We start from the raw sequence: 24,879 nt of genomic DNA on the forward strand, positions 1-24,879 counted from the left end.
AATATTTCTTATGCATCTACTGGGATGAATATGTGGTTTTTGTCCTGTAATTTGTTGTTGTGGTGTATTCTATTGATTGGTTTTCATACATTATAGCAAACTTGCATTTCTAGGATAAATTCCAGTTGGCCATGGTGTTTTGTTTTGTGTTTTTGAGACAGAGTGAGACTCTGTTGCCCAGGCTGGAGTGCAGTGGTGTGATCTTGGCTTACTGCAACCTTCGCTTCCTGGGTTCAAGCAAATTCTCCTGCCTCACTCTCCTGAGTAGCTGGGATTGCAGGCATGTGCCATGACACCCAGCTGATTTTTGTATTTTTAGTAGAGATGGGGTTTCACCGTGTTGCCAAGGCTGGTCTCGAACTCCTGACCTCAAGTGACCCTCCTGCCTCGGCCTCCCAAAGTGCTGGGATTACAGGCGTGAGCCACTGTGCCTGGCCTGTGGTTTTGTTTTGTTTTATTTATTATTATTTATTTATTTACTTTGAGACAGAGTCTTGCTCTGTCACCCAGGCTGGAGTGCAGTGGCGCGATCTCAGCTCACTGCAAGCTCCACCTTCTGGGTTTATGCCATTCTCCTGCCTCAGCCTCCCAAATAGCTGGGACTACAGGTGCCCGCCACCACGCCCAGCTAATTTTTTGTATTTTTAGTAGAGACGAGGTTTCACCATCTTAGCCAGGATGGTCTCGATTTCCTGACCTCGTGATCTGCCCACCTCAGCCTCCCAAAGTGCTGGGATTACAGGTGTGAGCCACCGTGCCTGGCCTTGTGGTTTAATTTTTATGAGAGAGTGAGCGGCAGTCTGATTGGAGGCTTGGAGGGGAGGACTGGAGAGCCTCTCAGGAAGGTTGGGTGGCAAGCCCTTTGCTTTTAGAGGGACCCTGGTGTCAGCATCTCAAGTCTTCCCTGGGCCTCTCCGTCTCTCACAGAAGAGTCTCCAATCTGCTCCTGGGGTGGGGGGGGTGGGAGGATGGCAGTCCACTCTACCCACGTCTGGAGCCTCTCAGGACCCACCTCTCCTGAGGAAGATCCTTCCATACATGAGCAAGCGCATCACCCCCTGCAGAGGGACCTGGGGTGGCTCTGAAGATTCAAGAGGAGGCAGGAGGGGCACACTGGCTTGCCTTGCTCAGTCTCCCTCTCCTCCAGCCCCGGCTAAGGCTCACCCCTCCTCCATCCACTCTGCATCCTTCAGGGTTGGTTGGAATCTCCCCTCCTCTGCTGTTGCCTCTGCCTGTTCTCTCATCTTTGTGGGTTGTATGTTTTGCTTCCCTCCTTCCCTTGCTCTCTTCCTCAATCCATTCCTTCTTCCTTCTTCCCCTTTTGCTGTTATTTTATGGGATTTGGGGAAGGAGAGGCTTGAATGGCAGTGACCCGTTCACTGTGTGTAACTCGAGGCCCCGTGTCCACTCTGTCCTCAGGGTCCTACAACGAGGAGGACCATCTCAAGCCCATGACCCTGGGTGGAGGTGCTGGCTCACCAGGGGGCATGGGGAACCAAGTCCCCACCCAGTTCTGGCTGATGCCAAGGCCTCTCTCTCTGCCTTCCAGAACATGCCCAACGTCCGTGATCACGATGCCTCTGTCTACCTCCGCCTCCAAGGGGATGCCTTGTCTGTGGGTGGCTATGAGGCCAACCCCATCTTTTGGGAGGAGGTAAGATGCCAGGGCCCTGGGATAATGGGAGGGAGTTGGGGCTGCATCTCAGCGTGGAGAGGGCCTCTTTCAGGAAGTCTACCCTCCTGAAGCTCCTCAGAGGCACACCTGAGAAGTGGCCAGTCCCCTGGCCCCACCGAGCACAAAGCCATCTTGCTCTTACCCTGACGGTCCTGGCGGGCAGTCAAATACAGAACCAGGGCAGCTGGAGGGCTTTGCCTCAAAACATCAACAATGAAGGGCTATGCACTGTGGAGTGATAACCTCAGAAGGGCATGAGAGCACACAAGTCCCATGTCCTTCAGCAAATGACACTGCCCTCCCAGCCAGCTGCTGCAGCGGCATTTCCCCTGGCCTGCGCTGTTCCCCAGGCAGCTTCTGGGGTTAGGGCAGCCCTGCAGCCCTGTTCTATGTGTATATGCATTTAGTCCACACATGGAACGACTGAGTGGCTACTTTGGGCCAAAAACTGCTTTAATTTCTGGAGAAAGAGGGAAACTAAGATAAAAGTCCCTGACCCTGGGTGCCTATATATTTTGGTTGGGAGACATACAATAAACAAACAAATGGCTGGCAAGATGGCTCACACCTGTAATCCCAGCACTTTGGGAGGCTGAGGTGGGTGGATCATCTGAGGTCAGGAGTTTGAGGCCAGCCTGGCCAACATGGTGAAATCTCGTCTCTACTAAAAATACAAAAATTAGCTAGGCGTGGTGGCAGGCACCTGTAATCCTGGCTACTTGGGAGGCTGAGGCGGGAGAATCACTTGAACCCGGGAGATGGAGGTTTCAGTGAGCCAAGATCACACCACTTTACTCCAGCCTGGGTGACAGAGTGAGACTGTTACAAACAAACAAACGAACAAGGAATCAAATTCTGGAAGATGATTGTGCACTGAATAAAATTAGCAGGTTAAGGATCAGCCTAGAGAGACTGGAGCAGAAGGATATCCTTTAGATGGGTGGTCAGGGCAGAGTTTTTTAGGGAGGGGACATCCAAGCAGAGCCCTGCATCGAGGCAACAAACCAGCGTGCCGGGTCTGGGCGAAGAACTGCCCCAGTGAGGAGTGAAGGCCTTGAGCTCACACAAGCTTGCTCTTCCCAAACAGCTGCAGGAAGGTCCGGGTGGCGGGCCCAGTGGTAGAGGTAGGCAGGCTGGCACATGCCACACAGGGCTTTGGGGCCACTGTGAGCCGCAGGGGGCCAGAGGAGGCTTGTGAGTAGGGAAGGGGCATGGTGGGATCTAGGGGAGTGGGTGGAGGCCTGGGCTGGGGTGGGGAGGGGGAGCAGACAGACCTCGCTGATGGGTTGGTGGGTGGGGGAGACAAACGACCGGGACGTGTGGGTGACCACCAGCCCTCTAACACATCTGATTCAGCAGAGGCTGGCCTGGCAGCCATCACAAGGCAGGTTTGGCATGGGGATGCATGGCCTTCTTGGGGACAAAGGAGACGTCCCCCTGCCCCGCCTTGGCAGGTGTCAGACAAGTTTGCCTTCGGCCTCTTTGACCTGGACTGGGAGGTGTTCACCCCACACATTGAAGGCGCCATCAACAGGGTCCCTGTGCTGGAGAAGACAGGAGTCAAGTCCACAGTCTGCGGCCCTGGTGAGTGAGAGCCTCGGAGCCGGGGTGGGCGTCCATGGGTCCTTTGGTCTGACGACTGTTAGTAGTGATGCTCTGTGAGGCCAGCCTGTGTCACACAGGGGACCCAGGGCTGCACAGCTCCAGCAGCCCTGGGTGCTAGGTGTGGCCTTTATTCCTCTCTACAGGCAAGAGGCCTGGGCTTCACGAGGGCTGTCATCTGCCCCAAGCACGAGGCCAGAGCCTCCTCCTGCCTCAAGGGTGGCTGGTCCTGGCTTCCCCACATGGGCTTCTTCATCCTTAGACTCGACTTGTCCCTGGAATTCTGTGTTTTCATCTGTAAAATGGGAATAGTGGGCCACATCCCAGCACCCTGTGAGGCTGAGGCAGGAATGGAAGGGCTGAGACCTTCCCTGATGAGAGGCTTATACAGCTGTGTGTCCCGGTCCTGCCTCCGGCCCCAGCCCCCACCACTCCCAGAGAGCACTGCCCTGGCCAGGACCCCATGCTGCTGGCCTCCCCGCTGTTCTTGGCGGCTTGCACCTGGAGGCCAGCTCAGCAGGGGAAGGCTCTTGTGCCAAGATTCCCCTAACTCTGGCCCTCCTTGCTAGCCCCAGGAGAACTTAGCTGGAGGAGGCTGGAGCAAAAAGGTGGGCTCAGCTCCCAGATGCCCCACGTGGGTCTTCCGCAGCGCAGCTCAGCCCTGCCCCACCCTGCTGGCCTGGGGAGCCCGGAAGGCTCTACCCCAGGGGGCGGGTGTGGGGCTGAGGCTGCTGGCCTGGGCCCTGGCAAAGGTGCACTCTCTGGGAAGCAGGAGGGGCTGGAGCTGACCTTGGCACCCCGGTGTTTATAGCCATGGGACTTTGAGCCAGACGTCCCTGAATTGAGTGTGGGGCAGCCCAGGAGCTACCAGTGACCCCAGAGCACCAGCGTTCCTTCATGAGGGCATTCATTCTACATTAAGTGGCACTTCGTCTGTGCCGGAGGCAGGCACGCTCAGGGCCAGCGCCCTCCTTCTGGCAGAGGAGACCCAATCCAAGTCACTGACCACAGCCCGTGGGTGGGCGCTCTGACAGGAGGCATGGGGTGACTGGGTGGCCCCAGCCTGAGGACACAGACGGGCGGCCGGGAGGAGGGGCAGCCTAGCCCGGCCCTGGAGGGCGAGTCGGCGCTGGGCCTGCCGCGGATACGTGATCTGGGCAGGGGAGCACCAGGTGGGCACAGAGAATCCCCCACATCAGGGTTCCAGCAGAATCACATGGTGTTCCCCGCTGCTTCCTGGTAGGGGGAGCTCTGGCCCCGCTTCAGGGCTGGGAGAGAGGTTCAGGAAGACACAGTGTTGCCCCCAGGGAAACTTCGTGTCAGAAGCCTGGTGAGTCTCTCTGTGCCTTTAGTGAAGGGCACTGGAGTGGGTGCCCTCCGGAGTAGGTGCATCTGTGAGATGGTGATGGAGCACTGACTCGGCAGGGTGACCTAGGGATGAGAAGCCACAGGGGCGATGCAGGGCATGGGCCAGGCCCAGCAGCTGTAGACAGCATTTGAATAGACGTGGGCGGCATGAAGCGGGGAGCCCAGGGACTTCCACGGGCCATGCAGGAAGCGGACGAGGGCCCTAAGGACAGGGAAAAGTCCCAACACAGAAAGGCTGTGGCCCGCTGGGGAGTCCAGCCCCCTCTGTCTTGGCACACTCAGCATCTGCTCAGCCGTCGGCAGGGGCTACTTTAATGGATTCGACTCCTATGGGAGCCTTTGGTGCTAAGTGCAGCCCCGGGGAGAAGCAGATGGAGCCCCAGGGGCCGGGGCAGCGTGCAGGGTGGGAGCACACGGCTGTGACTCACTGCCCCCACCCCTGCGACCCCCCACCCCCACCAGCTTGCGTGGGCCTGGCAGCGAGAAACACAGACCTGGAAGAATCCCAGGGGCACAGATAACCCCAGGCGTCGCTCTGTCTATGTCTATCTTTCTCTTCCTCTCTCTCATTTTAATTAGCCTGGGGAGCTGGTACTCCCCACAAAGCCCTATTTTGGGGAAGACGTGCAGGCAAGGACATCTTGGAACTGGTCTGTCGGCTGGATGGGACACTCGTGGGGAATCAGCATTTCTCCTTGCCAGGCACAGCCAATGGCCTTTGACCTCCAGGAAAGAGCAGGGAAGTCCCAGGACCCCGTGACTCAGGGAGTGCCTCGGAGGGCAGGCAGAGCTCTCATTCCAGGATGGTGGAGCTCACCAAGGTCAGGGGGGGAGCTGCAGGCCTGGCCCCCGGCCATGCTGCCTGGAGGTCCCATGTGTCCTCGGTTTACTCAACCCGCCTGAGTCATTTGTGAAACATCCAAGAGACCCTTGTTCCCTGCAGCTGCCCCTCCGCTAGCTGTTGTTAGCGCTCCCCACAGATTCCCTGTGAGGTTGTTCAGAGCTTCTTTCCTGCCCTCCTTGGGCCTGGAAATAGTTCCAGCCCTCCCAAGGTGCTCCCTGGGCCATCCCCAAACCCAGCCCAGGTTACCTCCCCCACCACGTTTTTTTAAAGGTCTTGCTGTGCTACCCAGGCTGGAGAGTAGTGGTGCGATTTTGGCTCCCTGCAGTCTCCACCTCCAGGGCTCAAGCCATCCTCCCTTCTCCGCCTCCTGAGTAGCTGGAACTACAGGCTCGCTCCACCATATCCGGCTAATCTTTTGATGTTTCTGTGGAGATGGCGTCTCACTATGTTACTCAGGCTGGTGCTGAACTCCTGGGCTCCAGACATCCGCCTGCCTTGGCCTCCCATAGTACTGGGATTACAGGCGTGAACCACTGCACCCAGCCTCAGCTCACTCTTTCTGCCCCATCATCACCTTCTCTGGAGCCTTCTTTGTCTCTCACCCAGATGGCTGCTCCAGCCTCTGCCCTCTGCCCTGATAACCCAGGCCCTCCACGTAGGGCCCTGACCCTCTAGCCTTCCTCTTCCATCCTCCCCTGCAGTGGCCCTGCCACCTTCTGCCCCTCAAAGAGCTCTGCCTCTCCTGGCCAGGCTCTCAGCCCAGGCTCCCTGTGGCTCTCTGCCCCCTCAGCTCCTAGCTTGGGGGCCCTGATAGCCCTCCAGGGAGCGGGATGGCGCTTGCTCCTGGTCTGCATGCAGAGGATGACCCCCCAGACTTGGAGCCATCCCTGCATCATTGTTCACAAACGAAGTGCCCTGGGGTCCCTCAGACCAGGGCCGCCGCTTCCTCATCTAGAGTCTAACACAGTGTGGTGCTGGGACACCAACAGTAGCAGCCAGCACCTCAGTGACACGTGGCCCTCAGCTCGTCGTATTTTCTTTACCAGACCGTCTGTTTTTTGCTTATTTAAGTATTTGCTCCCTCCCTCCCTCAGCTCCTGGAGGGCTGGGACACGTCCTGCTCAGCGCTGCCTCCCAGGCCCAAGCCCAGGACATGAATGTCTGTGGGCTGGCGAGCGCACAGCCCTGTGGAGGTTCTGCTATTCCAGTTTTATAGACTAGGACGCTAAGCCTTGCTCAGAGAGGCGAAGTGACTTGCCCAATACCACACAGCTAGGAAGGGGTGGAGCAGGGTTTGAATCCAGGACTGTGGCCGCAGAGAGCCAGGGTTCCCCTCCCACCGTGTCCTGGCTTCTGTCTGAGGCTCAGCGGTGGCCGCTGGAGCGGGACATTGGTCTCCTCCCCCGCAGAACTTGGGAGCCTTTGTTAGCTCAGCAAACATTTATCAAGCACCTGCACTTGCTGGGCTCTGACCCTGTGCTAGGCCGGGGGACGTGGAGTGAGAAAACTGGTCCCTGCCCTCTCAAGGTCCAGTGGGCAGGAGGGACAAGTCTCTGGCAGGGACACAGCAGGACGCTGGTGCAGTGGGGAGCCGCAGCGTGGTCTCCAGGGTCAGAGAAGGGCTCCTTGTCGGCAGGAAAATGGCCACAAGACAGAGCGGGATCCCACCAGGCAGAACCCAGCCAGGTCGCCATCGGCTGGTTCTAAGCACACGTGGAGGGGCTGGGAGAGCAGGGGCAGGAGCCAGCGGGGAGGTCCCCATGAGGAAGTGGCGCTGAGCAGGGCCTAGAGGAGGGAGAGGGTTTGGGTGGAGGGGCACCTGCAGACCCCTGCCTGATCACTGCTCTCTTGGAAGACCCCACCCCAAGAGTGTGTGCACTGCAAAAGGGACTCCAGGCCTCTCTCTCCTTTCAGAATCCTTCACGCCCGACCACAAGCCCCTGATGGGGGAGGCACCTGAGCTCCGAGGGTTCTTCCTGGGCTGCGGCTTCAACAGTGCGGGTGAGTCCAGGCAGCAGCCCTCCTGGCCCCCAAGAGGGAGGTCCTGTCATTCCCAGAGCTCTGGGGGAGGCGGGCGCAGGAGCACCGTGGTCCCCGACAGTGGTGGAGACAGGAGAGGCTGGGGAGTCCAGCCCCTCCTGCTTCCCAGAGTGCACCTGTGCCAGGGCCCAGTCCAGCAGCAGTCCAGTCGGGAGGCGCGCAGCACCCCAGGTGTGAGAGCAGGGCTTGGAGTGTCTGTGCTGTCCATGGAGATGGGGGCACGGGACTGGACATGGGTGGCGGACCCTGGGGGGCAGACCGCAGCCCTGTGCTTCTCTTCCTGCCAGGAATGATGCTGGGTGGTGGCTGTGGGCAGGAGCTGGCCCACTGGATCATCCATGGGCGCCCAGAGAAGGACATGCATGGCTATGACATCAGGTAAGTGCCCATTGGGAACTAAGGGCAGGGCCCGCCACTCAGGAGAGGTGGGGTGGGGTAAACAGTGAGGGCTACTTAGAAAGGAGCCTTGTCTGAAATCCAGGTGGCTTCCTGGAAGGAGCAGCAGTGAGGGAGGAAGGCCACCAGCAGAAGGTGGGCAGTGCTGAGGGGGTGGCTGGGGGGGCAGGTCCACACCCCTTTACAACTTCCAAGATCTCTTGTCCCAGGGTCCTGCCTGAGCCCCTGGACAGCTCTGGAGTCATCAGTGGGATGGCATCACCCCACCTCACAGATGGGGAGACTGAGGCCTGGGGGCAGGAGGGAGCAGGGCTGAGCTGGGAAAATTGCTCTGAGTGTGTGTGCCACGGCTTGCAGGCAGGTAGCCCTGGCTGTCCCGTTCAATCGTACACTGACAAAGTGGCCAGGAATGAGACCCAGTGCAAGCCACTTCCTCGTCTCTAATGCAGGGTGATGGGGAGGGGCTGCAGAGGTTTTGGGAGCAGGGAGGGCATTTATGCTGGTGAAACGCCCGGCACGGGGTCTGCACATGGAAATGCTAAGTCATCCCCAGCTGATGCATGGACTGGGGTGCTGGTGGCCAGAGCCAGTGACGGCAGCCTAGCCCGATGGCCTTCTGCCAGTCAGGGCCATCTCTTGCAGAGCACAGGACAGCGGTGCAGGTGCTCCCCAGCAAGGAGGGAGGCTCCTCCTGTGTCTCGTCCCCATGGCAGTGGCCTCTCCAACCCACACAGCAGGGCCTGTGGCCTGGGCCGCACCCTGTACGTTGTGGGGTGGCTGTCGAGGCAGGGCCGCTTGGAGGGAGGCCAGCCTCCGGGTCTCTCCAGCCCACTCTGCTCCCGGCTGCTGCTGGTGGACAGCCTCCCTGGGGAGGCAGTAGGTGGGGTGGGCTCCGGAGGGAGAAGGCATGGCTCAGCTCAGTGCACCCCTCGCCTCTGCTGACTTAGTCCTTTCCTGGCCTGATGAGGACATTACGCCCATTGTGGGGGAGAATGTCTGACCCCACAGACACAGACAGTGACACTGAGGTCCCCCAGCTGCCACCCCTCCATGGCGCCTAACACAGTGAAGCCTCCTCTGGCTGACTCAGAGCCCATCTGGGCCTGCGCCCCTGCACTCTCCCAAGAGAGGAATGTTCCGGAAATGATAAAGCTCTAAAGGACTTCAAGGAAGGGCCAGTTCAGGCCCCTCCTGCTACAAACAGCAAAATGGAGGTGACTTGCCTGAAGTCACCCAGCTTTTGAACCAGAGCCAGGTAGGGACCCAGCTCCCTCCCCAGGAGGGACAGTCTTCATGCCCTGGCCTCCCTTGGGGACTCCAGCTCTGGAACCGACCAACCAGATTCTGTGTGGCCTCTCTGTGCCTCTGTGTCCTCGGCTGCAAAATGGAGCCGCCCAGCCTGCCCAGCTCCTGACCTGGGGCCTAGTCACGCACTCAGCAGGCAGGATGTTTGCTCATGGGCTGGCAGAGGCCCTGAGGCGACCCCTGGCAAGTTGGGGACAGGCCTGGGCCTCCCTGGGTCAGCTGTCTTCCTTCCATCACTGAGACTTTGGTGGGAGTGTGCCATGGGCTGCTCTGGGGCACCCACCTTGTTGGTCCCAGACCCCTGCCAAGCAGCCTGGCTGGTGGCACCCAGGACACACAGGCTAATGCCGTCCTCAGCCCAGCCGTCACTGATGTGGGGCTTCCAATCCCCTTCAGTGTGCCAGAGTGGACGGCCTCCACCAGCAGGACCAGCCACCGGCCCCCAGGGGCTGTAGCGCTAATGCAATGCTCTGCCACCTCGGGCCTGTGCCCGGGGACAGAGACAAGACACAGACCCCGCAGGAGAGAGACACAGCGAGGAGAGGAGGGAGGTGCCTGAGAAAGTCGTTGAAAGACCCAGAAAAGAAAGTGAACAGAGAGTGTTGGCGCCAGAACGGAGCTTTCCCCTGCCCAGAGACTCCTGGTTGCTCCCCTCAGGCCAGAGCCAGAACACACCTGGGTCGTCCTTCATCATACACATGGGAGACACGCACAGTGAGGGGGCGTCCCGGGAGACCAGGCAGCCAGAGCTGTCCCTGGGTGCCGGGCCTGTCTGGTTTCCAGGCTGCGCGTGAGGGTCCCAAGGCTGGCCGGGTACCAGGCAGCTTCCAGGCCATGGCAGCTGCCCTGCGCGTGAGTTCCTTTTGAAATCAGATAAGAGGCAGTCACTCCAGCCCCACGTCTGTCAGCTATATGGCCCTTGGTCAGTTGCTCCTGTTCTCTGAGCCTCAGTTTCGCCGTCTGGAAAATGGGAACAATGTACCACCCTCTTGGAGTGCACTTGATGCTCATGTATGTGGACGCTTGGCCCAGTACCCAACAGAGGCAGAGCTAGAGTGTGGGCTGGGCTGTTTTTTTTCAGGGAAATTCCTTGGGGACCGGGTGAGCCAGGGAAGAGTTGCTCTTTATTTAAGTGAAGAGGGTAGTCTGGGCCGGCCTGTTCCCTCTGCCCACTTGCTCACAGGCAGAATTGGCACTGGGACTCTGTAGGTCACTCGCTGCTCCTGCCGCCCGACGTGTACCTCACTGCTGCCCCCAAGAACCCTCCCAGATCTTCACCGGCTCCATCACTCCCTCCTTCAGCTCCTGGTCAGCGTAGCCTGGCGCAGGTGTGGGCTGCCTTTGCCGTGGCCTTGCCGTGTGACTGTGAACACTTGTGAGACCCTTCTGAGCCTCAGTTTCCCTCTCACGTGAAAGAGTTAATCTTGGGTCCCATGCAGAAGGCAGCTCTGGGGACAAAGAGAGAGGGATTTCCTCCCATGGCAGCACTCAGCTCTGGGCCTGCACTGGAGCTGGGTGCCATGAGCGACAGCAGCTGTTAATGATAATATCATTAATAATAATCCTCACGTCTGCACCTCTACTCCCCACCCATCCAGATCAGAAAATCCTGCTTGCTAGAATTACGTGCAGACTAAGAATCAGCCCTGACAGGTGTCACTGAGGATAGAAACGCCTCTGATGTGGCTGCTGAGGCAGCCTTGAGTGAAGTGAGGTTCTAGCAGGTGGAGTGTGTGGGGGAGGAAGGGTGCTGGGAAAGCCGGGGGCTGACAGGGAGGTTTGTGCGTGGGAGGCGGCTGCAGGGCCCTGACGCAGCTGGGCCCAGGTCTCACTCCAGCCAGCAGTTCCGCACTGTCTGATCCGGGAGGGGCAGCTGGTCTGAGGAGACCAGGGAACAAGCCGCGGGGCACTGGCTGCTCTGCCCACTCAGGGGCAGCAGAGGCCTAGGCCACAGGTGCAGCCACAGAGCTCCATAGCTCCATGAGAATCGTGTGGGGCCCGCCGGGCTCACGTTGGACACCACCGGGGGCTGCAGTGGCTGCACACTGTGTCCCCAGCCTCGAAGGAACAAACCCAAAACTATCGCAGCCACATCATCTCTGGTCCCAGGGGCTGGATTGGCAGCTGCTCCCCAGACACAGCTGGGATTTCCCCCAGAGACTCTGTACCTCATGGGTCCCTGGTCTGACCCACAGACGAGGCCCAGCTTTGGGATCACAGACTTGGGGAGGCCTGACGGGACAGGCGGCCACCCTTGCCCCCACTCCCCTGCTGGCGGGTGGAAAGGGGGGGTCTCTTGCCCAGGAGGGGGACACTGGTGTTCTGACGCATCGCCAGGCTAAACTTTAAAGACCCTTCACATGGACCCTTCCCAGAGCATTCTGGGGATCTGAGCCCATCCCTCCCAGGGGCTGCTCCCTCCCCAGTCATGTAGGGGGTGCCAGGACTTCCCAGCACTGGAACCTAGGCCGCAGACAGCAATGTGTGGAGAGCGAGGCCAGAACCCCATGCCCCCGTGGGGGATGACAGCCTCGGCTGGGCCCTCTGTCCGCAGTGCCCACTCACTGAGCGCCACCGGGGTGGGGTGGCTCTGGGGGAGAAAGCCAAGCTCACCCAAGTGTGGGGCAAATGGAGAGTCAGGGGCCCACTCAATGCTGAGCCACAAAGGGGACTCTGGTGGAGGGGACCGGGGTCCAGGCTTGCCCGGGGTCCCAGGCCAGCCCTTCCCTCATGGGCCGTCCCCAAAGCAGTGACCCGTCCCCCTGTCTGCGGCAGGCGCTTCCATCACTCGCTCACGGACCACCCCCGCTGGATCCGAGAGCGAAGCCATGAGTCCTACGCCAAGAACTACTCTGTCGTCTTCCCCCACGATGAGCCGCTGGCCGGGCGCAACATGAGGAAAGACCCACTGCACGAGGTAACGCCCCTACAGCTCCTGCTGGGGACTGGTGGTGAGGGTCTGGGACATCCTCAGGGCAGTGGGGTGACAGAAATGCAAGGCGTACCCCAACTGCAGGTCAGGCACGGTGACAAGGTGTCTGTCATTCCCCAGGTAGTAACCCGGCACCCCCATGTATTGGGCACAGTGCTCAGGACCAAGGACGTTAGGGAATAAAGTGGAAATGGCTCCCTCCCACCCGGGGGGCTTCCATTCTAGTGGAGGAGCAGGAACACGCACCCAGGAACCGCCCCCCGCCAACTGCTGGCAGCAGCGCCAACAGGGCAGGGGTCCTGGGGAGTGGGGTCTTGGTGGGTGTATGCAGCCACATGTTGGGGGAGCAGCCAGAACACGGCGTACCCGGGAGAGGGGCTCCTGCTTGTAGAGCCTGCTGCGGAGGCCCTTCTGCCCTGGTGAGCTTCGACTCACCCATTCAGTGAAACCCACTGTCAGGTGCCCCTTTCTGAGGTCTGCCCCTGTGCCCTCCCCTGGGTCCCCAAAGACCCAGGAGCTCCTTCCCCGTGCTCCCAGCCCCGTCTCCATTCCTTCTCCCTCTCCCTGGCCACCTCGTGCTGGACGCTTTGCTTGCTGGGGAACAAGGGCTATGTCCTAGGCACTCTGGTTCCTGGGCATTGAGGTGCTCGGGGGATGTTTGTTGAACAGATGGATGGGCAGGGAGGCAAGAGGGAGGCTCAGGGAGCAGGTGGCATTTAAACTGGAGAAGGGGCCTCCCTCACCTGAGATTCCAGTGTCTGGCCCCAAGAGAGATCCCGGTATTAGCTGTACCTCCTGGGGAGAGGCCCAGAGTGGTCAGAGGGCTGGCTCCCAGGCTGCCCTGGCCCTTTGGCCTGGCTTGGTGGACCAGCTACGATCTCAGGCCACACGTGGCCCTGGGGTCTCCCTAGCATGCCCCCGGGCTTGTAATCAGTAATCACGCCCTTGCCAGTCCTGACAGTTCAGAAGCCTCCCTGGGTGAATGCAGGGTTTGCTCCTCTCGCAGTCAGCTCAGACGCATTCCTCAGAACCGAGCAGCTCTACCGAAGAAGCTTGGCAGGGGCTGAAGCACACCCCTGCCCCCCAGGGAAATCTTGGTTCACCCACGCCTCGACTTCCCTTCCTAGTTAGCAGCCTTCTTGCGACACTTGACAGCCGCTTAAGTTTGTTCTCTTTCTTTCTTTTATAAAGAGGGGAGCCTGCCCTCTTTTAATGGACTCTTGAGATGAACACTTTCCCTCCTTGGAAAGGTGGCCTGTGGGATGTCCCCGTGGCTCACTGAGGGGTGGGTGGATTTTGTGCCCTCGATTGCCACCCCTCAGAATCCCAGGCAGGCGGGGAGGACACGTCCATGTCACTGATGAATGCTGTGGCCTTGGGCGTGCCTCCTCCTTCTTGGGGCCTCGGGGGTGGAGGGGAGGGCAGGTGCTGTTGGGACAGGCCCTCAGCTGGCCATCTGGAACCAGATGCGGCCCCCGAGGCCCTCTCAGCCCTGGGCTCGGGGCCTCGTTCCAGTCAGAGGGGGTGGCCCCGGGTAGGGCCCTTCCAAACCTGAGACTGGGTATTCTTTTTTTTTTCCCAAACCAAATTTATTTTTAAAGAAATCTCCCACTCTGTTTCCGTAATGTGTTCATTACATTCGTTGTTGTGATTAAGTAGGCAGATCTTAAAATGAGCCATTTTAACTGCTCTGAAGTGTACAATTCAGTGGCATTAAGTGCATTTACAGTGCTGCGCAACCATTCCCATTACCCAGTTCCAGAACATTCTCATCACCCCACGGGGAAACACCATCCCCTGTAAACAGCCCTTCCTCATCTCCTCCCGCCAGCCCTGGCAACCACTAAGCTGTTTCGGGCTCTATGGATTTGCCTGTTCGGGTCACTTCATGTGCAGGGAATCATCCAATACATGACCTTTGGTGTCTGGCTTCATTCCTGTAGCATGTTTTCAAGGTTCATCCACATCATAAAATGCGTCCAAATTTCATTGCTTTTTATGGCTGAATAATATTCCATGGCGTATGCAGACCACGCTTTGTTGATCCACTCATCAGCTGAGGGCCACGTGGGTTCTCTTCCCTGGTTAGTGGTTGTGCATAGGGCTCAGTGAACATGCGTGAACAGAATTTGTTTGCAACCCCACTCTCGGTTCTGTTGTGCATACTTGGGAGCAGAATTGCTGGGTCGTATGGTGCATCCTTCTGCTAGGGCAGCCACAGCAAAAGGCCACAGGTGGGGAGGATTCCACAGACCTTTTTTTCTCACATTTCCGGAGACTGGGAGGTCCAAGATCAAGGTGTCGGACGATGGGTTCCTGGAGAGGGCTCTCCTGGCTCGTAGTCGGCCACCTTCTCACTGTCCTCATGCAGCGGGGAGAGGGCCCTGGCGTCGCTTCCTCCTCCTATAAGGGCTCCAGCCGTATGGGATTAGGACCCTCCCTGATGACCTCACTTAACCTAGAGATCCCATCTCCAAATAGAGTCACGTCGGGGTCAGGCCTTTGACATATAAATTTATGTGGGGATGTGATTCCATCGCATAGCAGATGGTAATTCTACAGATGGGGGTTCTCAGGGCAAAGGCAGATCAGGGCAGGTGGTAATTCTACAGATGAGGGTTATCGGGGCCAGGGCAGATGGGGCAGGTGCTATTCTATAGCTGGGGGTTCTCAGGATGAGGGCAGATAGGGGAAGGTGATAATTCTACAGATGGGGGTTCTCAGGGTGAGGGCAGTTGGGGCAGGTGGTAAGTCTATAGATGGGATTCCTGGGGCAAGGGCAGATCAGGGCAGGTGGTAATTCTATAGATGGGGGTTCTAGGGGCAAGGGCAGATCGGGGCAGGTGATAATTCTATAGATGGCGTTTTTGGGGCAAGGGCAGATCAGGGCAGATGGTAATTCTATAGACGGGGTTTTTGGGGGCAAGGGCAGATCGGGGCAGGTAGTAATTCTATAGATAGGGTTCTCAGGGCGAGGGCAGACGAGGCAGGTGGTAATTCTATGCATAGGGGTTCTCAGGGTGAGGCAGTGAGGGTAGCTGCAAACACTGGGCTAGGGGCCTGGTTCCAAGAATCAGGGCCTCCTTGCTCTCCGCACCCTTGGGTGTAAGGTGGCGGATGTGGCGCTCTGCCCTGCGCAGGGGTATCGGGCAGTGCGTGACAGGTGCCTGCTCCCCACTCCTGCTCAGGAACTCCTTGGACAAGGCTGCGTGTTCCAGGAGCGGCACGGCTGGGAGCGACCGGGATGGTTTCATCCCCGAGGCCCAGCTCCGGTGAGTAGCGCCTGCTGGGCTGTGCCGCTGGGAGGCCCTGCCCTGTCAACCCCCTTGCCCCTCTGTGTACCCCATCCTTGCCCCTCTGTGTACCCCGCCTCCTCAGGTGGTTCCACTGTCGTGATCAGTTATTCTGCACACGGGAAGCCCAGCCCTGCCGACCTGCCCCCAAGGCTCAGTGCATTCTTTGTGCCGTTCACGCAGTCCCCACTCCCTGTCCTCCCCACTCCCCATCCGCTGTGGCCAGGCCTTCCATGGCCTAAGTGGGAAAGGTTGCAGGCAGAGCAGAAGGGGTGTCCTGTGGTGGGGAGACAGCAAGAAGACTCCCCCGGGTTGCAGGAGGAATGGAGCGTCTTCTGCATCTATTTTTGGCCACTCCGACTGTTGGTTTATGTCCGTAGGAGGGCAGGCACTGGGCGGGTTGATGCACCCAGGGTGCTCAGTTTCCCATGGAGGTTTCACAGTGGCCTGGACTCTGGGCGTCCTCTGGGGCCTCCCAGGGACCTGGGTCCTCAGAGGGAGGAACAAAGGCAGTCCTGCTGTGAAACCTGGGACCCAGACCCTCAGGAGCAGGCGACGCAAGGCCTTAAGGCCAGCTGAGGGGTAGCATTTGATCCAGATTTACAGAAATCGAAATCCCCTTCCCGGGGCTGCGTCTCACCAGTCCCCTCTTGTGCACCCACCTTCCATCCCCATGGCAACCCACAGCCCAAGACAGGCTCCAGAGCTCCAGGGCATCGGGAGGGGAGACGGGAGCCGGAGCTGGCTAATGGGGCCTCGGCTCTGAGGTCAGAGTGTTGCCCGTCATCGTCTCTTCTCCTGCTGGCCCCTAGGGACATGCCGTCCTCTTGAACCCTACGGGGAGGAAGGGTCTGGGCAGACCCTGCCTTGAAGCGCAGCCCACTGTGTTCCAGGCAGATCTGGCCCTGGAAGCCCCTCTCCCCTGTCCCTGGGCAAGGAGAGGAGAGTCAGGAACACACCCCAGGTCCCAAGATGGGCAGATTTTGCACCCCCACCCGGGAGCCAGCCTGGGTGTCCAGGACACCTTGGCAGGGCTGCAGCGGGTGGGATGTCCCTGCTGGGGAGGGGGGGACTCCATGCAGAGATGCCAGCAAAGCCTGCCTCCCTAACAACCTCACACTGGCTCCCACCTGTGTGTGATGAGGAGGTGAGGCTTGGGCGGATGGGCAGGGCTGCCGGCCCTGGGAGGTAAGAATTGCCTGCACCTGCCTTCACAGCTGTGCCGTGTCAGCAGTTAGGAGGGCAGGTGGTGGGGGGTGGGGGGATTATCTGCAGGAGCAGAGGCCAGGGAGGGGCATGGGGCTGTGGGGTGTCTGATGGGGGCAGATCCCAGGGAGGCCAAGGCAGTGGTAGAAAAGCTGGACTCTGGAGCCCACGCACCTGCCTGGCTTCGTGCCACTGCCCAGTCCAGGACTTGTCTGTGCCCTTGGGCGAGATATAACTTCTCTGCGCCTCACTTTCCTCATCTGTAGAAAGGGGCACACCTGGTGGGAGTGTAAGGCACTTCCCGCAGGGCCTGGCCCAGAGCAGGAGCTGGGCCTGGGATTGCCGTGGCTCCAGGGAGCAGCCCTGGCTGAGGTCCTGGGTAACCACCTCTCCATGTCGTTCCCCGCCTTGGGTGCACCCAGATTCTTCTCCAGCCTCCTGGGCCCTGGCTGGGCTCTCAGACCCACCAGGCAACCCTGCTGCCTCCTTTGTGCCGCTATGTTGCCTGGACCTCATAGGAGCCCCCCGCCCGTGTCCGCAACACACTCGCACTCAGTGCAGGGCTCTCCGAGGGCAGGGCCAGGCCTGACTCCATCACAGCCTCAGCGGGACCCCGCTCTGGGGAGGGAAGCGGCGAGGGACCAACGAGGGAGGCTGAGGACCATGTCTTGTCTTCCCAGGTCCTCGAGTACGACTACTACGGGGCTTACGGGAGCCGCGCGCACGAGGACTACGCCTACGGCAGGCTGCTGGCGGACGAGTACACCTTCGCCTTCCCGCCCCACCACGACACGGTGCGTAGCTGGGGTCCACCGTGGGGGTCCGTCCCTCTCCCTGTCCCTCAGATGAGCCTCCCATTGCGCCGGCCCTCGGCTGGCCCTGCAGGGGGCCCCCCCTCCCCCGGGAGTCTCTTCAGGCTCTGCATTCACGCTTTTTTCAGCTGACTCCATTTTGAGGAGGATTCATGCGTTTTCCTCTCCCCCCTCCTCCCTCTGTGCCGGGATTTTGCCAGCAGCCAGGCCTGAGCGGAAGTGGTGCTGCTGGGGATGGGGTGAGGTGGGGGCTGAGGCGACAGGCTGGAGCCCGGCGGGGCTGCACCGCTCTGAGCCTCCCCCTCCCGCTCTCCGGAGCTGCGCCGAGGCTGGCATGAGACGTGGTGGGGGAAGGGGTTCCTCCTTCCTGGAAGCCAGCGCAGAGCAGATCCAGGACAAGGTGGCCGGAGGCTCCTGGGCATCAGGCCCCGTATGGGCCCCTCCAAGGGACAAGCAGAGGGAACCAGAGCCGGGAGGGCCGTGGCCTGGAGCCTGCTTGCTGTTGCTCTTGCTCCAAAGTGGGCAGGCGAGGCTGGTCACACGGGGCAGCTGGCAGCCCATCGCCCCTGCCTGGGGACCTGGCTTCCACGTGCAGGGGGTGGAGGTGAGGAGTCTTGGGGTTCTCCGCTGCAGTAGCCTGCACCACACAGGGGCGTTATCCCCCGCAGCTGTCCGGGAAGGAGCGAGGCCAGCGTCTGCCCTGGCCTGCCCAATCGCGTTGTAAAGTGCTCACAGGTGGAGCACAGCTGCTGTTCCCCGTGCCACCCCAGGGAGACGCGTGACCTCTCACTGCGAATCTGACATAGGAGCAGAGCCAAGGCCTGGGCCCAGAGTCTCAGAGCCCAGGGACAGCTTAGGAGGCATCCACGAGGGGGTTCCTTCCTGGGGCCTCTGGGACCGTCGCAAGCCCGGCTTCGGTAGGGTCTGACCCTGCGGTCGCCTGTTGCCTTGAAGGGCCCAGCTTGGGTTCATGCTCTGCTGTCAGTGCCTTGAAACTCTTCATGGTCTTTGAACAAGGGCCCCCCTGGGTCCCGCACTGGGTTCTGTAGCCAGTCCTGAAGGGAAGAAGCCGTTCGTTTCCACCATCTCCCCCAAAGCTTGCTCTAGTGGCAGAACATCTGTTCAAGGCATCGGAAGAGGGGGCTCCTGCAGGAAGGAGGAGGCGTGTGTGTCATGAAGTGCCTGAGCAGCAGGGCCGGCTCAGTGCCCGAGTCCCTTGTCGCTGCCTCCCAGGGAGTGCTCGGGGCTCCGTCTGGCACCTCCACACCCACAGCTTCTAAAGCCTGTGGGACTCTGGCCCTCGAGGATGTGGGAGCTCGGGGGAGATGCCAACTTGGCTTTGTGGCTTCATCCGGCCTCCGCAAAAGCGCCTGAAGCCGTCCTAAAGCACGAAACACGTGCTTGTTCTTGGCGCTGGCAGCTTCCCCGGCCCGCTAGAGGAGCCCAGCGCGGGAGGCTGCTGAGGGTTTTGGTTGGCAGCCCCGGTGGCATCAGCAAAGGTACAGCAGAAACTGACAAAGGGGAGCCCTGTCCTGAAGGACAGTGGCAGGGCTGGAGAAGCCACGGAGAGCTCAGGAGGCAGACGGTCCCAGTGGTATGCTGGTAACAGCTTAACAACCAGCTCTCTGGGGCAGAGGGGAGGAAGCTGGCTCTGTAGCACTGGCCAATTTCCCTGATGTAAATACTTTCTCCATGGCTGATTTCAATCCAGTCCACCAATGAGGCATCACTGAATGTGGAGCTGGGCAGGGATCTGTGTGACCAGCTGTCAGGGTCAGTGCACCCCTGCACAGCCTGGCTGGACCATAACTCTGCCACTGCCTGGCTGTGCCACCATCCCTGGCCTCCCTGGGTACGTGAGGGGTAATACGAGTTCCCTTGTGTAAATTCAAAGGGAGTTTGGGGGAGATGAAACAGCTTCCCGACACACGGCAACTGTTCAGGAAGCTGTGGTTGTTGCTGTCATGATTATTTTTTTCCCATAACAACAATGAGGTGGGCACATCTGCTCAGCAGTGGGGGGGCATGTTGAGCCCTGAAGGGGAAGACCAAGTAGAAAATACAGTGAAGAATAGAAGATTCTGAAAACCTCACCCAGGCATTTGTAAACCTGGGGAAGGAAATAGGGAGTGAAGTTGTGTGTATGTGTGTGTGTGTGTGTGTTTTAAAAACAGCTTTATTGATATCTAATTCACATACTATATGATTTATTCATTTAAAGGGTACAACTCAGTGTTTTTTAGTGAGTTCATGGGATTGCGCAACCATCACCATGATCTAGGTTTTAGAATGTTTTCATCTCCCAGCAAAAGATACCCGATACCTCACCCTATCCCCAGCCCAGGGCAACCCTACTCTGCTTTCTCTCTCTGTAGATCTATCTAGTTTGGACGTTTCACATAAGTAGAATCATAAAATATGTGTTCTTTTGTGATCAACTTCATCCGCTTAGCATGATATTCTCAAGGCACATCCATGTTGTAGTGTGTGTGTCAGCACTTCATTCCTTTTTTTTTTTTAATTTTTTTAGTTTTATATATTTGTTTATTTTTTGAGATGGAGTCTTGCTCTGTTGCCCCAGGCTGGAGTGCAGGGGTGCGATCTCGGCTCAGTGGAACCTCTGCCTCCCAGGTTCAAGCGATTCTTCTGCCTCAGCCTCCCAAGTAGGTGGGATTACAGGCACAGGCCAACACGACCAACTAATTTTTGCATTTTTAATAGAGACGGGATTTCACCATGTTGGCCAGGCTGGTCTCGAACTCTTGATCTCAGGTGATCCACCTGCCTTGGCCTCCCAAAGTGCTGGGATTACAGGCATAAGTCACCATGCCTGGCCACTTCATTCCTTTTTATCCCAATCATATTCCATTGTATGGACCCATCAGATTTTACTCATCCATTGACCCGTTGGTGGACATTGGAGTTGTTTTCACTTTTGAGCTCTTATGAGCAGTGCTGCTGTGAACATCCATATACTAGGTATTGTATGCATGTATGTTATCATTTCTCATGGGTGTGTAACTAGGCCTGGATCAAGTGGTATCTCTGTTTAACATTTTGGGGGAACGCCAACTGTTCTCCAAAGTAACTGTACCACATTACATTTGCCACCACAGTGCAAGAGGGTTCCAATGTCTCCACATCCTCGCCAACACTTGTTATTATCTGACTTTTTGATTCTAGCCATCCTGGTGGGTGTGAAATGGCATTTCAGTGTGGTTTTGATTTGCATTTCTGGAACAACTAATGATATTGAGCACATTTTCATGGGCCTGTTGTCCACTTGCATATATTCTGTGGAGAGATGTCTGTTCAGATCCTTTGTCCCTTTTAAAATCGGGTTATTTGTCTTGTTATTATTATTGTTTGAGAGGGGGCTTCACTCTTGTTGCCCAGGCTGGAGTGCAATGGTGTGATCTTGGTTCACTGCAACCTCCGCCTCCTGGATTCAAGCAATGCTCCTGCCTCAGTCTCCCGAGTAGCTAGGATTATAGGCATGCGCCACCACGCCCAACTAATTTTGTATTTTTAGTAGAGATGGGGTTTCTCCATGTTGGTCAGGCTGGTCTCGAACTCCTGACATCAAGTGATCCACCTGCCTCAGCCTCCCAAAGTGCTGGGATTCCAGGCGTGAGCCACCGCACCCAACTTTTTATTATCGAGTTGCAAATGTTTTTATATAGTTTAGACACAAGTCCCTTATCAGATCTGTAATGTGCACACACTCTCCCCATCCTGTGGTTGTCATCTCTCTTCCTTGATGGCATTGTTTGCAGCTTTTAAAATGTTGATGCTGTCCAATTCATCTCTATGTTTTTCTTTTGTCGCTTGTGTTTTTGGTGTCATTTCTAAGAACCTAACCAAAGGTAAAAAACATTTATGTTTTCTTCTAAGAGTTTTATAGTCTTCGCTTTTACACTTAGGTCTAGGATCCATGAAAATTAATTTTTGTGCGTGGCGTGAGATCGGATCCAGCCACGTTCTTTTGCATGTGGCCACCCAGTTGGCCCAGCACCAGTTGTTGAAAAGATTGCTCTACCCTTGGAATTGTCTTGGCACCCTTGTTGAAAATCAGTTGACTGTAAAGATGAGGGCTTATTTCTGGACTCTTAATTCTATTCCATTGATCTATAGTTCTATTCTTATTTAGTACCTCACTGTCTTGATTATGTAGCTTTGTATTTGTTTTGTTTTGTTTTGTTTTGTTTTTTTTTTTTTTTTTTTTTGAGACGGAGTCTCGCTCTGTTGCCTAGGCTGGAGTGCAGTGGCGCAATCTCAGCTCACTGCAAGCTCCGCCTCCTGGGTTCACGCCATTCTCCTGCCTCAGCCTTTCCGAGTAGCTGGGACTACAGGTGCCCGCCACCACGCCCGGCTAATTTTTTGTATTTTTAGTAGAGACGGGGTTTCACCGTGGTCTCGATCTCCTGACCTCGTGATCCGCCCGCCTCGGCCTCCCAAAGTACTGGGATTACAAGCGTGAGCTACCGCACCCGGCCAGCTTTGTATTTTAATAGCAAGTTTGGAATCAAGAAGTGTGAATTCTGCAACTTTGTTTTTCCTTTTCAGTATTGTTTTGAGTATTCTTGGCCCCTTCGAATCTCCATATGAATTTTAGGATTGGCTAGTCAATTTCTGCAAAGAAACTAGCTGAGAATTTTGATAGGAACTGTGTTAGGTCTATAGATCAATTTGGGGTATATTGTCATTTCAACAATAGTAAGTCTTTTGTTTCATAAACATGGGCTGTCTTTCCACTTATTTAGGTTTTCTCTCATTTCTTTCAAAAAAATCTAGATTTTAGAATATAAGTTTTGGACTTTTAATTAAATTTATTCCTAAGCATTTTATTATCTTGATGATATTATAAATATAATTTTTTTAAAACTTCCTTTTGAGATTGTTCATTGCTAATATAGAACTACAATAGATTTTTGTGTATTTTTACATATTGACCTCATATCCTGCAACCTTGTTGAACTATTTTATTAGTTCTAACAGTTTTTTTTTTTTTTTAGTGGATTCCTTAGGATTTCCTATATACAAGATACTGTTATTGGCAAATAGGGATGTTTTTATTTCTTCTTTTCTGATCTGGATGCCTTTTCTTTTTCTTTTCCTGCCTAATTGCCCTGGCTAGAGCCTTCAGTACAATGTTGAATAGAGTGGCAAGAATGGACCCCCCTGTCTTGTTCCTGATCTTTCATCATGAAGTATAATGTTTGCGACGTGATTTTTATAGATGTCTTTCATCAGCTGAGGGAAGCTCCCTTACAGTCCTAGTTTGTTGTGCGTTTTTATCATGAACGGGTGAATTTTGTCAAATACTTTTCTGTATCTGTTGGAGGATCAGACGGTTTTTGTCCTTTGTTCTCTTAATATGTTGCATTACATCAATTGATTTTTGAATGTTAAACCAACCTCATATTCCTGGGATAAATCCCATTGATCATGGTGTGTAATCTCTTCCCTATGTTGTTGGATTTGATTTGCTAGTATTTTGTTGAGGATTTTTTTGTATCTATATTTGTAAGAAATATTGGTCTGTAGTTTTCTTATAATATCTTTTTCTGCTTTTGGCGTCAGGGTAATGCTGGCCTCCTAGCGTGAACTGGCAAGTATTTCCTATTCATATTTTTTGGAAGAGTTCGGGAAAAATGGGTATTAGTTCTTCTTTGACTGTTTGGTAAAATTCATCAGGGAAGCCATCTGGACCTGGGATTGCGGATAATTTTTCAATTACGAATTCCATCTCTTTTTTGTTTTAGTTCTATTAAGATTTGTCATGTCTTCATTCTGTTTCAGTAATTTCTGTGTTTCTAGGAATTTGTCCATTTCGTGTCTAGTCTGTTGGCATACAATTGTTCAGAGTTCCCCCAGAATCCCTTTTATTTCTGTAGGGTAGGCATGATATCCTGTCTTTCATTCCTGATTTTAGCACTTTGAGTCCTCTCATTTTCTCTGTCACTCTAGCTAGAAATTTGTCAGTTTTGTTGATCTTTTCAAAACATCAACTTTTTGTTTTGCTGTTTTTTTTTCTATTTTTCGATTCTTATTTATTTCTGTTCTAACATTTCATTCCTTCTGCTTGCTTTGGGTTTAATTATGCTCTTTTTCTGGTGTCTCAAAGTGGAAGATCAGGCTATTGATTTGAGATCTTCTTTTACAATACAAGCATATACAAGCAGAAATTTCCCTGTGAGCATCGCTTTAGCTGCATCTCATAAGTGGTTGTGTGTTGTGCTTTCATTTTCACTTAATTCAGTAGCTTCTGATTCCCTTTGTGATTCTTTTCTTTGATCCATTGCTTCTTTAGCAGTGTGTTGTGTAATTTCCACTTATTTGTGAATTTTCCAATTTTTCTTCTGCTATTGATTTCTAATTTAATTAGGTCGTGGTCAGAGGACATCCGTTGTATGATTTCAACCTTTTTGAATTTATTGAGCCTTGTTTTGTGGGTTATAATCTATCCTGGGGAGCATGTCCTGTGCTTGAGAAGCATGTGTCACAGTGTGCACCTGACCTGAGAAGGGCTTGGTGCGGGCTGGAAGAGAGGGAGGGGAGGCTCAGTACAGGTGTGTTGGAAAGACCCCTCGTTCTCCACATTCTTGAGGAAGAAGCATGCCCCAAAGGACCCTTGGCATTCCCACCTGCCTGGAACTTTTCAGATCAAGAAGGAGTGCCTGGCCTGCAGAGGGGCCGCCGCTGTGTTTGACATGTCCTACTTCGGGAAGTTCTACCTGGTGGGGCTGGATGCAAGGAAGGCTGCCGACTGGCTCTTCTCCGCAGATGTCAGCCAACCCCCAGGTATGGAGCCTGAGGTTGGGGGGTATGTTCCTGTCACTCCATGGGCACAGCCTCAGGCACTGAGATGAGCTGGCAAGCCACCCTGTCCCCTCGGGCACCCTGAGCACACTGCTCCTTGCCCTCACCTGGCCTTGAGCCCCCCTGTCCGGCCCCCTTTGCCCCATCCCAGGCCCCAGGCCCTCATTACTTTCCTCCACCTCTCCCTCCTGTCTTCCTTCTCCTCCCCACCTCTGCCTTCCTCTCTACTCTTCCAGAAAGGATGTGTGGCAGCTGGCCCTCAGCCACCTCTCTCCTGGGACTGTGGGGCCCAGTACCCCCCCATGCTCTCACAGGTGGGATTGCCAGAATTAAATAGAAACACAGGATGCTAAGCTACATTTGAGTTTTGGATACATAATGACTCATTTTTCATGTAAGTATGTCCCAAGCCGTATTTGGGACATACTTGGGATCTTCATCTGCCTTTTCGTCACCCACCCACCCACCCAACAGCTCATGCGTCCCCATCTTCATGAGTGTCCTGGGCTGCCAGAACAGAGGATCACAAACCTGGTGGCTTAAAACAACAGCAACTTATTGTCACGTTCTGGAAGCTGGAGATC

At 55.9% G+C, this 24,879-nt stretch overlaps 1 protein-coding gene across 2 annotated transcripts in view; it reads left to right on the forward strand.

Annotated features, from left to right (window-relative positions):
* Positions 1 to 24,879, forward strand: part of SARDH (sarcosine dehydrogenase) — a 71,887-nt gene that overhangs the window by 16,152 nt on the left and 30,856 nt on the right. For both annotated transcript variants that reach the window (XM_055270459.2, XM_063636780.1), the window contains 8 exons: positions 1,550 to 1,654; positions 3,130 to 3,259; positions 7,404 to 7,490; positions 7,817 to 7,907; positions 12,006 to 12,147; positions 15,351 to 15,434; positions 17,342 to 17,455; positions 24,139 to 24,277. In XM_055270459.2, coding sequence (XP_055126434.1) covers positions 1,550 to 1,654; positions 3,130 to 3,259; positions 7,404 to 7,490; positions 7,817 to 7,907; positions 12,006 to 12,147; positions 15,351 to 15,434; positions 17,342 to 17,455; positions 24,139 to 24,277 — 892 coding nt within the window. The remainder of the gene's footprint in view (positions 1 to 1,549; positions 1,655 to 3,129; positions 3,260 to 7,403; positions 7,491 to 7,816; positions 7,908 to 12,005; positions 12,148 to 15,350; positions 15,435 to 17,341; positions 17,456 to 24,138; positions 24,278 to 24,879) is intronic.

Source organism: Symphalangus syndactylus, chromosome 3 (assembly GCF_028878055.3).
Source record: "Symphalangus syndactylus isolate Jambi chromosome 3, NHGRI_mSymSyn1-v2.1_pri, whole genome shotgun sequence".
NCBI classification, from domain to species: domain Eukaryota; kingdom Metazoa; phylum Chordata; class Mammalia; order Primates; family Hylobatidae; genus Symphalangus; species Symphalangus syndactylus.